Raw genomic sequence first — 14300 nt, 5'->3', positions numbered from 1 at the left:
CTTCCACTAGACAAGACATGTTATCAGACATTTTACAAAGTTTGTTCAGAATACAAACAAAAACAATTATCTCTTTCTCATTTGCTCTGAAATGCACTGTGAGCTGTAAGGTCTTATATAGACAGGTGTGTGGCTTTCCTAATCAAGTCCAATCAGTATAATCAAACACAGCTGGACTCAAATGAAGGTGTAGAACCATCTCAAGGATGATCAGAAGAAATGGACAGCACCTGAGTTAAATATATGAGTGTCACAGCAAAGGGTCTGAATACTTAGGACCATGTGATATTTCAGTTTTTCTTTTTTAATAAATCTGCAAAAATGTCAACAATTCTGTGTTTTTCTGTCAATATAGGGTGCTGTGTGTACATTAATGAGGAAAAAAAATTAACTTAAATGATTTTAGCAAATGGATGGAATATAACAAAGAGTGAAAAATTTAAGGGGGTCTGAATACTTTCCGTACCCACTGTACATCAGATCTCACTTCAGAAATTGTTAAATAAAGATGTGACTCTAAAAATGTTTCACATATTATTTAAGTATTACACAGAGTTAATAAACAAGATTTAAAGAGTCACTACTAATTTTATTTATTTATTTTTATTTTATTTTATTTTTATTTTGTTTTTGTTTTTTTGTTTTCCTTTAACGTCAATGCTCGACACTCCATCCTAGTAGGTGGCGGTAAATGCACTTAAAGCTGGTTTGCCAACTGCCATAAAACGTCAACGAAGAAGAAGAACAAGACTTGTATTTTGAAAAGCGTCACAGATGGATGCCATATGTGGGGAAATGTTCACGTCACTTCAACTACCGCCGCACTTAACCGTGTAGCTGCTAGCTAGTTAAAACAGGTTATTTTCATTAAATATGTATTTCGAAAATCAACGGTTTTTGTTTCAGGATTCGGCGCCGTTGGTCAGTAGTACATGAGCGATTTCAGCACCAAAGAGCCCTCAATTGTGCGGTTATTATCGCTTTCAGCTGTCTAAACAGGCTAACAGTCTTTGCTTCTCAATGATGAGCTCTCAAATAGATAAACAGTGAAATATCTAAGACATAAACGCACACAGCAGAAGCATGGACGAAAAATACAGCAGTAATGTCATCTCAGGTGGGAAGCTGGGACGAGTTGAGACTCCAGATGCCAGGTAAGACAAGTATCTGTTAATATTTCCTTAAATAACGTTACTCAAAACAACAATTACTTTGGCTGTTCCATGTTACACTTTTTTTGTGAGGTATATGCATTGCCTTGGTTGGTTACCACATTTAGAGAACACTTTGGTATTACCATGATGGTAGTGTCCAAAACCTATGGTATTGCAATGGGTTTCATGGTATTTTTATGGTAATAACATTGTAGTTTTTGGTAAGAGCAGCCCAACTTGTTCTTGTCGGTTTTTACTTTTCTACTTCAACTGAATGCGTTTTTGTTTTTTATTTCCAGACTGACCCGGTACATAGTATTACTCTACTTTACCAAGCTGCTGAAGGCTTTTGGGATATTTGAGTCATATGATCTCCTTAAAGTTGTGCACATTGTACAGTTTCTCTTTATTTTGAAAATGGGGTAAGGAATGACATCATAAAATGAATATATTACAGATTGTGAATGTTGTCATGATTGTTGATTTACAGTAGTTTGATTATATAAATTCCTCCTTTTCTGCATAGGTGTGCGGTGATACTGGTTTTCTTTCAAAAGCCATTTTCATCTGGAAAAATGATTCCTAAGAGACAGGTAGTATGTTCTTCAATTTTGAAGTTCTTACCACTTAAAGGGTTAGTTCAGCCAAAAGTGAAACTACTGTCATCATTTTTTTTTTTTAAGTGAAGAGACATGTGGCCAAGTATGGTGACCCATACTCGGAATTAGTGCTCTGCATTTACCCATCCAAAGTGCACACACACAGCAGTGAACACACACACACCGTGAACACACACCCGGAGCAGTGGGCAGCCATTTTTTGCTGCGGTGCCCGGGGAGCAGTTGGGGGTTCGGTGCCTTGCTCAAGGGCACCTCAGTCGTGGTATTGAAGGTGGGAGAGAGCGCTGTACATTCACTCCCCCCACCTACAATCCCTGCCGGTACGAGACTCGAACCTGCAACCTTTGGGTTATGATTGAACTAACCCTTTAGAGGCAATAAGACACTGTTTACTTAATACACATTCCTGGTCTAATTTTGCACGATGCATCAATGAACTTCTCAACTGACATAAACTATTTAATACCATTTAATATTGATTGTATTAAAAGTTACAGCAAAAATGGCATGTAATAAGATTTCATATGGATTTTGTGCCTGTTATGAACATGGTATTTCATCTGTTTAACTTCTGATTTCAGTGGATTAAAATCCTCAAGCATGCTGTCATGAGCTGTGTCATCTCCCTGTTGGGTTTCTTTGGGTTGACACTCTGTGGACCACTCAGGTTTGTTTTTTGGGCTAAATCTAGAAATTAGCATCTTCCTCCCTCTGTCATTTAACAAGCATTTGGCCTAAACGGATGTGATTTCTTTCAGGACCCTTTTGCTGTTTGAGCACAGTGATCTGGTGGTGATCTCTCTCCTCAGCGTTCTCTTCACCAGCTCTGGAGGGGGACCTTCTAAGGTCAGAATTCTAGAGAAATCATAACTGTATCAAAGAAAAGACCCAACTGAAAACTCATCTCTTCTGTCAGCACCTAACCGCGTCCTGTTAAAAAAAGAAAACTTCACTATTCTTTAATCCCTCATTGTTCTAACTTATACTATTCTAATCAATGTTGTAAACTGTGTATTAATAGTGCTTCTTGTGTTTATTTCCTAGGGATGCACCGAATGTTCGGCAACCGAAATTATTCGGCCGCAAATAGCAAAAAAAGCTATTTCGGTGTTAGGCCGAATAAGAGAAAAGACAGAATAAACTGTACCGAACAATGACGTGACGCTATCAAATAGCAACCAGCATAGAGTGACACCGTGTCTACACCGGAACGCGACAGTTGTCGTGTCGTGCCGTGCCGCGCCGCTCCGTGCCGCAACACCAAAAAAGTATGTCTAGTACACTGGACGTGACAAAGCGACCGTTGAAAATCATTTGAAATTTGTGTCAGTATGTCATAAATAGAACGCGGCAGCAGTTTTCTGTCGGGGATTTGTCGTGTCGCACTGCGCCGCATCCAGTGTAGGCAGCATCACTGATGTCGCGCCGTTTGCGTCCGGTGTAGACACGGTGTGAGAGGCGCGCACTCTTTATACCAGGGGTGCCCAACCCTGCTCCTGGCGATTGACTGTCCTGCAAAGTTCAGCTCCAACCCTAATCAAACACACCTGAAGCAACTAATTAAGATCTTCAGGATCACTTAAAAATTAAATGCAGTTGTCTTTTATTAGAGTTGGAGCTAAACATTGCAGGACAGTCGATCGCCAGGAGCAGGGTTGGGCACCCCTGCTTTATACACGCATGTCAGCAGTGTGGAAGCATTTAAACTGTCCGAGAAAGATGCAAAAATCATTACAAGCACCGACAGCGAGAGACTGTTTAGGACTGCCTCGCATGTCTTCAATGAGAAGAGGAAGGGGTGATTGTTGCTGGTTAGTGTATGATGATTGACATCGCGAAATGGCCTTAAACAATTAGTAAATAAACTGCAGAACGTTATGTTTTCTAATACACGCACGCATTGCATATATTCTGACAGATCTGCGCTGAACCAGTGTTACTCGTCAGTTGCTCAGTCACATTTTTATGATTTTTTTACAAGGTATGTGACAAAGCGATACGTACGACGTATTCGTAATGAGACTCATTTATAAATCTACTGTTGTCAACAAAAAGAAGCATTGAGGTCTTCCTGCCCATTTCCGACAAAATAAAAGTTGAGAAAAGCAAGAGCTCCATCAACATTCATAAATGTTAGTATTGTAATTTTACTGTTGTTCTGAAAAAATAAAAAGACAATAATAATGATAATAATAATAATTACAACAGCTCTGTTAATGCATTTATTATACACATATAGTGTTCAAATTGAGATCTGTAATATTGTCTAATGTTTAAAAGAAGTCTCTTCTCAGCAAGGCTGCTTTTATTTGTACAGTAAAAAAAATACATGCCTGATTCAAGAAGGGGGTCTGATACTTTTTGTAATAATTGCCCTCAGTTATTCTCAGTGTGAAAAGATGGATCTCAAAATCATACGCAAAAGATGTTGGAAAACCAAAGAATTTTCTGGGACCTGAAGGATTTTTCTGAAGAACAGCAGGCAGTTCAAGACAAACAAGGGACTCATGAAAAACTATCACAAAAAAAAAAACACACACACAGCTGTGGATCATCATTAAACGAGGTAATTTTTATAGGTCAAGTCAGTACCAAATAAAAAATACCATGCATTTTTTATGATCCCTCTTATTTTGGTAAAAATAATTCACATTTTGCAGATACTGCAAAGTGTATGTAAACTTTTGACCACAACTGAATACCAGCTGGTACATTTCTCTGCTCTTTTCTTTTTCTTTTCTTTTCTTTTTTTTATAGACGAGGGGTGCTGCTTTCTTCATAATTGCTGTGATCTGCCTATTGCTCTTTGATAATGATGATCTCATGGCAAAAATGGCAGAGCACCGTATCCTTTAAAGACTACAAATATGTTTTTACTGTTATTATATGAAGGTGTAATGTCTAATTTTATGACACCATGCAGGCAAAATTTAAAAATTATTGATTGTTTTTAGATGAAAAGGATAGTCATTTCAAAGGTGGAAAAAGTTATTTCATAAGAATTGTATTATTTGGAATGACATTTACAGTCACCATCATGAGTGTGTATTTGGTAGGGGTGTTAACAGTCCACTCAAGTCACGATTTGGTTCAATACACGATACTGATCTCATACAATACTAATACTCTCACTATACTTTTCAAACAAAGCCAAAATAGAGATAAAATGGTTATTTAAATTATTACTTCTAAGACATATAAACATTTAACAAAATTTGGTATTGCATCAGGGTTGAACTTGAATCTGCTTGGACTTTGCTCCTTCTCCGCCATGTACATGTGCATTCTGCATTTTTAGCTAAGCAAAATCATGAATATTTCTATTCCGGTGTTACCATTGCCCTATGGTAACATCAGAATAGAAATATTCATGATTCTGCTTGGCTAAAAATGCTGAATTATATACGCATATGCTTACATATGCGTAATATGTCTCTGTCCCTGATTACTTACATTAAAAAAAACTTTTTTGATATTATATTTTATTAAATAATGTATTTTATTTTTTATTTGTTTATTTACCATATATAATGTTAAATTAAATCTGTCTAAATTTAAATTTTTAGTGAACTATACACAATAGAGAGAGAGACTCTTCACAGTACATATTGTTGCATTTTTGTATTGCAATATATTGTTACACCCCTAGTATTTGGCACTTTTAACTTTGTGGTGTTATCTACAACTCTATATACTTTAACTCTACTTCTTATAGCCGAGGGACACCATGACAGTGCTCTTACCCATGCCCTGTACACAGGAATTGCATTTTTAGGTGTGGCGGACCACAAGGTGTGTTTTTGATCACTATTTTAAAACCTTTAAATGCTGCTCCTGAGTGTTGTGTCATTGTTTACTTCAGTACAGACTCATTTATTCACTAATGGTGTGATCTGATGGCGAATCAGCGAGATCATGGTGATTAACTTTCATTTTCTGAGTAGGGTGGAGTGGTTCTTCTGGTTCTAGCTCTGTGCCTGAAAGTGGCCTTCAACACAGCATCTAGAAAATTGTCAGTGGATATTGGGGGCGCAAAACGCCTTCATGCTTTATCTAGCCTGGTGTCCGCTGTAGTTCTACTGCCCTGGGTCATAGTGCTGTCTGCGACCACTGAGGTAAGGACCAGCAGAAGCTTTCTTCGTAATGTAGTGGTTCTCAACCTGGGGTGCTTTGTAAACGTCCAAACTTTGTGGTAGGATAAGTGTGATTTCTAGACCTGGAAAATGACCTGGGGATGCAGCATACTGTATAGATACTGTAGTATCAAATTGAAATTAGTCTTATTATTACTAGTTGGAGGCTGTTAGTACTTCTAATTTATCGACTTTTAGGAGTACACTAGTATATTTATATGACCTAAAACTAACAGACATGGACTAAAAGCCACACAACTTCAATTCTGATTTCAGTGGCAATCAGAGTATACATTTTTTTTCAATCAAAATAGTGTACCATGTTGCAATATATTGATCTTAATATAAGCATTTTAGATTATACAGACATTTCTATAAGTTCTTGACCTTTTTAAAATGAAAATCCTCAGAGTAAGGTAGAATCCTGGTCTGGCCTCATCTTGCCATTCGCCATGATCATCTTCTCTGTGATGATACTGGACTTTTACGTGGAATCCATCTGCATGGCAAAGCTGGAAACCTCACGCTGCGCTCGATATGGCTCCATCTTCCTGTTCCTCAGCGGCCTGCTGCTGGCAAACTTCTGGACCCACCCACTAACCGACCAGCTCAGAGGCGTGAGTAAGTCAGTCCAGCAGAGTAGCACTGAGCATGTGCTATCAGGTGGAGTCCTGGTCAGCGCCTGCTTCTTCATCATGGGTAAGTTTATATCTCTGATAGAAGATTTAATGTTCTTTTTAAAAGTTTGAAAGTTTTATATATTCTCCCGTCACAGAAGCAATCTGAGAAAGAAAAAAAAAAGTACAAATTCTCATCACAATGTTGTAAATGTTAAAACATTTACTGTTTTAAAACAATACATTTTACTTTTTCCTAATTGATTGAACCATTTGATGTTTTCAGCTGATAGCATACTGTCAGCCCCATCTTCAAAGGGTCAGAAGGGAACATTGGTGGGTTATTCCCCTGAAGGAACTCCTCTGTACAACTTCATGGGAGATGCGCTCCAGCACACATCTCAGTCTCTGCCTCGCTTCATCAAAGACTCGCTCAAACAGATCCTGGAGGAATATGATTCACGGCAGATCTTCTACTTTCTATGTCTCAACCTGGTACGCTTAGCTCATGTTTTTATTAGATTTTGGTCAATGAGTGTACAGTGGGGAAAATATTTATTTGATCCCCTGCTGATTTTGTAAGTTTGCCCACTTACAAAAAAAATGAAGGGTCTGTAATTTTATGGTAGGTTTATTTTAACATGTAGAGACATAATACCAACCAAAAAAATCCAGAAAAACACATTATATAAAGGTTAGAAATTAATTTGCATTTCAGTGAGTGAAATAACTATTTGATCCCCAAGCAAAACATGACTTTGTACTTGGCTCGGACCTGTAGCACCGAGGCCAAAATCACGCTGCGTTTCCACTGTCGGGCCAGAAGCTCCACTGTGCTTCACTAAAGCCCGCCCTTTACACGCCTCTCAGGAACAACGTCACGCAACCCCATCATTTCACCAAGAAAGAGAAGTTATCAGAAAACTAATATGAAATAAGTCACTGGAACTAGCGCGATCACAAAATGAACATTATAAAAGTGTCCGTTTGTTTGTATGCTTTAAAGATTTAAATCCAAAAGCATCAATGTTTTACAATAATAAGTGATACATTGATCATAATGAATTCATTTATCAGAATTGAAAATTAGTCACACAGAAATATAGCGGTATGAATATAGCCTACCTACTTATTCAGTCGAGTCTGTTTCTGTTTATTTGTAGTCACCGTATATGCATCACATTTAGAAAGAATGATAATTTCTATATTTTTATAAAAGCTCCCGAACAAAAACCATTATTATATTTTTATGACGTATGCAGAGCTAAACTGTCGAGACGAGACCTATGACAAATAAAATGTTACTAAATAAATACACGATTGTGATAGAAAATAAGAAGCTTATGTCTGATTTCTTCAAGCGGTCGTATTTACCATGTTTACTATGGAACTATACTAGCGTGCATAGTCTTTTGCATCGCTTATAAATATTTCTGCCTTGTATGGTGATCATAATCCACTTCGGTTCAAGTTATTTAAAACACTCGCTGCTGTCTGAAAGTGAATTTTTAACTAAAATAATTTTAAAAGTCTTTAATGCTGGTGTTATAGCTGTTAACTTTATGAAATGATCCATGGCGCTGATGCTCTCCAGACGCGGAGAAACTGCCTTTGTTCATAACCACTCCTCTAGCCCCAGCTGGCCCGCTTTGGCCCAAGGTTTTCGTCGGGCCAAAAAACCTGGGCCGTTGGCCCCGAGGAAGCACGAACGAGGTATGATCAAGCCCCGGAAGTGACAGTGGAAACGCGACTGGCCCTGGCACGCCCGCTTTTGGCCCAACAGTGGAAACGTGGCTAATGTGCTTCTTCTTGAGCCACTCCTTTGTTGCCTTAGTGGTATGTTTCGGGTCATTGTCATGCTGGAAGACCCATTCATGACCCATCTTCAGTGTTGTGGCTGAGGGAAGGAGATTCTCGTCCAAGATTTTACAGTACATGGCCTCGTCCATTTGCCCCTCAATGCGGTGAAGTCGTCCTGTACCCTTAGCAGAAAAACAGCCCCAAAGCTGACTGTAGGGATGGTGTTCTTGGGGTCATAAGCCCTATCCAGACAGTAATTGTTTCTCAGGGGGACGTAAGGGATTTTCACCATTTACAGAGAGTAGTCTGTGATTTTATTGCCGTCCGATTCCAGAATGTCTGTGTTTTTCTCCGACCACTCGTGTAAAAAATCCCCGGTCGAATTACCTACTGTTTTTTGGCAAACACCAAGGTCGTGTGGTGATTTAATTACCATCCGAATCCACATCTTCGAGTTTACAAAAAGAAATCAATAAAAAATTAATTGTTTAAATCTTTTTGTCCACTGCAGAGCACCGTATGATAGGTGTTGAGCTTCGCCGTAATTTGCACGCATTTTAAAGATATAGCCTACATTTATTACGGAAATGTTGGAAAGTATTTAAGAACAATATTTATTCGGCTGGAAGATCTTGAGAACAAAAAGAAGAAAGAGAAATAAAGCACATTAGGCTACATTTAAAATGGGCCGTTATTCTGGCAGCAACAGGTGTACAATACCATTTTAAAATACGTAGCCTATTATATATTATTACATTAAAAATATAAACCAAGCAGCTTCATGCTTACTTCATGTAAATAAAAAGCTGCATTATTATTTCCACTAAATTCCCCATATTAAAAATGACATCATTTGAGAGAATTGCAAGACAAACCATTCATCTTCTAGCCTATAATAGCGCGTCTGTCTTTCTATTTTTAAACAGGATATTTAAATAATAAAGATACGATATTGTTTTTACATTAAATATTCATTTATTCTCATTATTCCAAGCATGTGCCATTTTATTCACAGCAGACAATCATGCAACCGACCACGTGAGCAGCACGCGCGTTCCCACTAAACTCACTCCTCCACCATGAATAAATCACCATCCGAATGCATGAGTTTTATCACTGAGGTGCCATGCAAATGTATTTTTACTGACGTCCACATGAGAAACAATTACCGTCCGAATAGGTCTATAGTCAGCATTTCTCTCCCTCCAAACACGACGAGTCGAGTTAATGCCAAAGAGCTTAATTTTGGTCTCATTTGACCACAGCACTTTCTGCCAAGCCTTCTCTGAATTGGCAAACTTTAAATGGGCCTGTACATGTGCCTTCTTGAGCAGGGGAACCTTGCGGGTGCTGCAGGATTTCAGTCCCTTGCGGCGTAGTGTGTTACCAATGTTTTGCTTGGTGACTGTGGTCCCAACTGCCTTAAGATCATTAACAAGCTCCTCCCGTGTAGTTCAGGGCTGATCCCTCACCTTTCTCGTGATCATCCTTACCCCATGAGGCAAGATCTTGCATGGAGCTCCAGACCGAGGCCAATCTGTGGGAGCCAGAATTCTTGCTGGTTGGTAGGGGATTAATACTTATTTCACTCACTGAAATGCAAATCAATCTCTAACCTTTATATAATGTGTTTTTCTGGATTTTTTTTGGTTGGTATTCTGTTTCTATCCATTGAAATAAACCTACCATTAAAATTACAGACCCTTCATTTCTTTGTAAATGGGCAAATTTACAAAATCATCAGGGGATCAAATAAATTTTTTCCCCACTGTAGAAGACACTCAATTTAAGTCCTTTAATGTTAATAGCTTACAATTTTTTTGTTATTTCTTTAAGACAAGTCATATTTACAGGGAATGGTTGTATGGTACAAATGTCCTAGTCTACAGAAAATTGTGGCATTGAAATGTAAACTGTCTATCTGCTTTAACGTACCTAGATTTTAATAAATGACCCATTTTAACAGTATATAAACAATCTTGTTGATCTTGATTCAGGCCTTCACGTTTGTGGAGCTCTTCTATGGTGTGTGGACCAATAGTCTGGGGCTGATCTCTGATGGATTCCACATGCTGTTTGACTGCTCGGCTTTGGTTCTGGGGTTGTTTGCTGCCCTCATGACCAGATGGAAAGCGACCAGGATATATTCCTATGGGTAAGGTTGTGCTAATTTGAAGAAAAATTCCATATTAGCACCAATTTTGTTTTGTGGATGATAAAAATGCACAAAAAAAATAGAATACTGTAGACTTAAAGGTGCGGTCACATTTACCATTGCTCTGTGAAATTTCACAGACGAAATCCAGTCATTCAAATAGAAATCCATGATTTACAGATTTCACTCATTTTCAAGTTAGTCACGCTGACTAACAGAAAGCTGCTTGGTTTGATAATGACTATGCATAATATATTGCTATGCTGTTCCACAAAATTTTGCGGAAATATCGCTAATGTGGAATGATTGGAAAAATTGGAATGCAATATACACGCAGGGCGTAGTTTGCAGCGGGGATGGGGGGGGAGGTAACCCGCATAACATAATCTTGCACCAGCACTAACATTAAAATCTTTTTAAACTACTCATGACCACATTTACCAGAAGTCACGCTGACTAACAGAAAGCTGCTTGGTTTGATAATGACTATGCATAATATATTGCTATGCTGTTCCACTAAATTTTGCGGAAATATCGCTAATGTGGAATGATTGGAAAAATTGGAATGCAATATACACGCAGGGCGTAGTTTGCAGCGGGGATGGGGGGGGGAGGTAACCCGCATAACATAATCTTGCACCAGCACTAACATTAAAATCTTTTTAAACTACTCATGACCACATTTACCAGAATAATTTATCACGTTTTATTGTAGGCTTATTTATTGTGGGACATTTTGTTGAACTTGTTGTAGAATTTATAATAGATAATCTGTTAAGGGAATAGATATTTCCCTATAGATTTATATTACAACTGTGGCATGTTGTAGATATCGTTTCTAAATGTGCAGGCTGTTGTTTTTCATAACAAATGATATATAGATTATTAAAAAAAAAGTAATTGCACTGGTAATGAATAATAGGCTGGCCTTATAACAAATGCTGTTAAGAACTATGGTACATTTTCATAAGAGCATGTACAAGTCAGAATCGAGAGCCATGTGTAAAATGGGTTCTAATGATGAGTGATGGAAAAAACTGGCCTTCAGATATTCAGAGATGGCATAGATTAAATCATCAGTCTGATGAAATAAACAATATCAATATAAGAAAATGTTAAGTTAGTTTGACATCCCATGGCTTGTTGAATTAGATCATTCTGTCAAACTATAGCCTATGAGTGCCTAAATAATACAAAATACATTATATATCCTATCTAAACAAGTAATTGTTAACTAGGCTATTACTTGATTGCAGTTATGTTATCAACCAACTTTGCATGTGTGGATGATAGCACCATCTTACGAAAAAAATACCATTTTACAAAAATAAACATAAGCAAACAAACATATAAATAAACCTTATGAGGGAGCATGACCTGGGACTCCACTAAAACATTTCAACTACACGACTTTTTAAATCTGAACTGATTTTAAATCACTGGGCATCATAGATATGTTGACTTTGTAAATGGTTACAGAGAAATCAAAATGACCGAGGATCACAAACGGTCAGACTTTCAAGTTGTTCCAAACTGAAACTCACTTTGTTAGGAGACACATAACAACAATTAGTTTTACATTGGCTCTAAAAATGTCAAACATGTTTGTTAACCACTGACTGGATGGAATCTATTCTAATGCTGTATACTATCTGATATTCTGTGAAATTTGTGAAAAATTTGCAGACTTGCTATGACCTTCTGCAACTAGCACAGACTCGTTCAGACTGCAAATCAGGGCAAAAATCTGGCCAAAATTTGTGTAGTGTATTCCAGTCTTTATAGTGAAGAGGGGACCTGAGACATATCCAGAGCACAGATAGTCATAAAGGTTTGAGTGCAGATTCAGTAAGCATCCACCTTGAACACATTAGTAACCACACCGTAATGTGCTAAAAGCCACTCAGAATCAGAACACTTAGAAGTAGCATAGCAACAGCAACCCCCATTGTGGCGGAGGGTTTCAGATCACTTGAATTATAAAAATGCAGTTTGCTTGTGTAGTTGCCGTTTATAGATTTTTGCTTTAATGAACCATTTTCCCCTTTAAAGTTTGATGCTACATCCTGAGTTGTGTTTCTATGATCACTTCTGAAAATGTAATTGTTAGGGAGTCGTGGCTGTGTTTAATCTGGGAACCAGGAAGCGGTTGTTTTGATTCTGTTCTTTACAAAATGAATTGATCAAACTGGTTCACATAACAGTCTAAATGATTCATTAACACGTTAGTCTGAATCAGAAGTCATTTTAAAAAGTTGATCCAGTAATCATAATTGATAGAAACGTCATGGAAACCCTGATTACTGAACATGATGGAATTGTGTTCTGTCATTTTAGCGCTGTTAACAGTATGACTTGTCTCATTTCAGGTATGGTCGTGTGGAGATCCTCTCTGGGTTTATCAATGGCCTGTTCCTCATGGTCATAGCTTTTTTCGTGTTTGTGGAGTCAGTCACGAGACTCATCGATCCACCAAACATCAACACAGACATGTTAACAGTATGTACAGCTGACCTCCTGTACATTGTTGTCAGGACTGACAAAGATATTGTTGCCATAAATGGGTTTTGCTTTAAGTTGAACAAACAAAAGTAACGCAAAGTAAACTTTCACATTTCACATGAGAATCCTGTCACCTCATGCTTATGCATGTCCTTAATTCCATTTGTTCCTTAAAGCCGGTGTCGGTTGGTGGACTCCTCGTTAATCTGGTGGGCATCTGTGCCTTCAGTCATGCACACTCCCATGGGGCCTCCAAAGGTAGCTGCTCTGGGCATGACCACGGCCACTCACACCACGGGCACGGAAGTGGAGAACACAGCCATGGAGGACATGGACATAGTCATGGAGGACACAGTCACTCCCACGGCCACGGGCATTCCCACGGGTCTGCTGGAGGGGGAATGAATGCTAATATGCGAGGTGGGTCTGATTTGAGTGTGTATACATGTTTAATACATAGATGATAAGGTTAGTTCATCCAGAAAGGAGAAGTCTATAATCATTTATCATGTATCCTGATGATTTCCTGCCTTTTGAGAATGACATTTCCCATTTCCTATTTGCAGGAGTGTATCTGCATGTGCTTGCTGACACGCTGGGCAGTGTCGGTGTGATTATATCCACTATTCTCATCAGACAGTTTGGATGGCTGATCGCAGATCCTATTTGTTCGCTCTTTATTGCCACACTGATTTTTCTCAGTGTCATTCCTTTGTTAAAGGACGCCTGTGAGGTTCTTCTCCTGAGAACGCCACCTCAGCATGAAAAGGACCTTAACTTTGCTCTTGAAAAGGTATGAATAGAAAAAATATACACTACCGGTCAAAAGTCTGGAATAATTAAGTGTAAATACAGTAAAAACAGTAACGTTATAAAAAATTATTACAATCTAAAACAATACTATTTAAACAACTGAGTTAGATGGTGACATCACTAAATTCAATGATGAACTGCCTTTAACTGAAAATTGAGTGTTTACTATTGTCATTTTGCATTATTGACACACTTTTTTCCTATTTAATGCTGTAAAGTTGCTTTGACACAATGTGTATTGTTAAAAGCGCTATATAAATAAAGGTGACTTGACTTGACTGAAAGGGGTCCTATTATGCTCTTTTACAAAGTCTTGATTTTGTTTTGGGGGTGTACTAGAACAGGCTCTCAAACTAGGTTGTTCGAAAAACATATTCTTTTTCACATATTTTACATTATTACAACACCTCTCTCCTCAGTCTGGCATGAACGGCTCAAATAGTTCCTGTATCAAATGAAGGCTCGCCTTCTGAAATACGAAATGAGCTGTGATTGGTTAGCTGGGC

General features: G+C 38.1%; 1 protein-coding gene across 1 annotated transcript in view; it reads left to right on the top strand.

Annotated features, from left to right (window-relative positions):
- Positions 1-752: 752 nt before the first annotated feature.
- LOC107595996 (zinc transporter 5) overlaps positions 753-14300 on the top strand; it is a 16795-nt gene continuing 3247 nt past the window's right edge. The window contains exons 1-14 of the mRNA XM_016286597.1: positions 753-1154; positions 1454-1576; positions 1681-1747; positions 2356-2441; positions 2533-2620; positions 4532-4619; positions 5490-5566; positions 5719-5889; positions 6318-6606; positions 6811-7019; positions 10322-10479; positions 12849-12978; positions 13158-13401; positions 13548-13774. Of these exons, the coding sequence (XP_016142083.1) occupies positions 1084-1154; positions 1454-1576; positions 1681-1747; positions 2356-2441; positions 2533-2620; positions 4532-4619; positions 5490-5566; positions 5719-5889; positions 6318-6606; positions 6811-7019; positions 10322-10479; positions 12849-12978; positions 13158-13401; positions 13548-13774 (2028 nt within the window). The 5' untranslated portion in view covers positions 753-1083. The remainder of the gene's footprint in view (positions 1155-1453; positions 1577-1680; positions 1748-2355; positions 2442-2532; positions 2621-4531; positions 4620-5489; positions 5567-5718; positions 5890-6317; positions 6607-6810; positions 7020-10321; positions 10480-12848; positions 12979-13157; positions 13402-13547; positions 13775-14300) is intronic.

The sequence above is a fragment of the Sinocyclocheilus grahami genome, unplaced genomic scaffold, assembly GCF_001515645.1.
Source record: "Sinocyclocheilus grahami isolate Dianchi unplaced genomic scaffold, SAMN03320097.WGS_v1.1 scaffold212.1, whole genome shotgun sequence".
Classification (NCBI taxonomy): Eukaryota; Metazoa; Chordata; class Actinopteri; order Cypriniformes; family Cyprinidae; genus Sinocyclocheilus; species Sinocyclocheilus grahami.
Note: the sequence above shows the minus strand (reverse complement) of the source record. Positions and strands in the feature narration are given on the sequence as shown.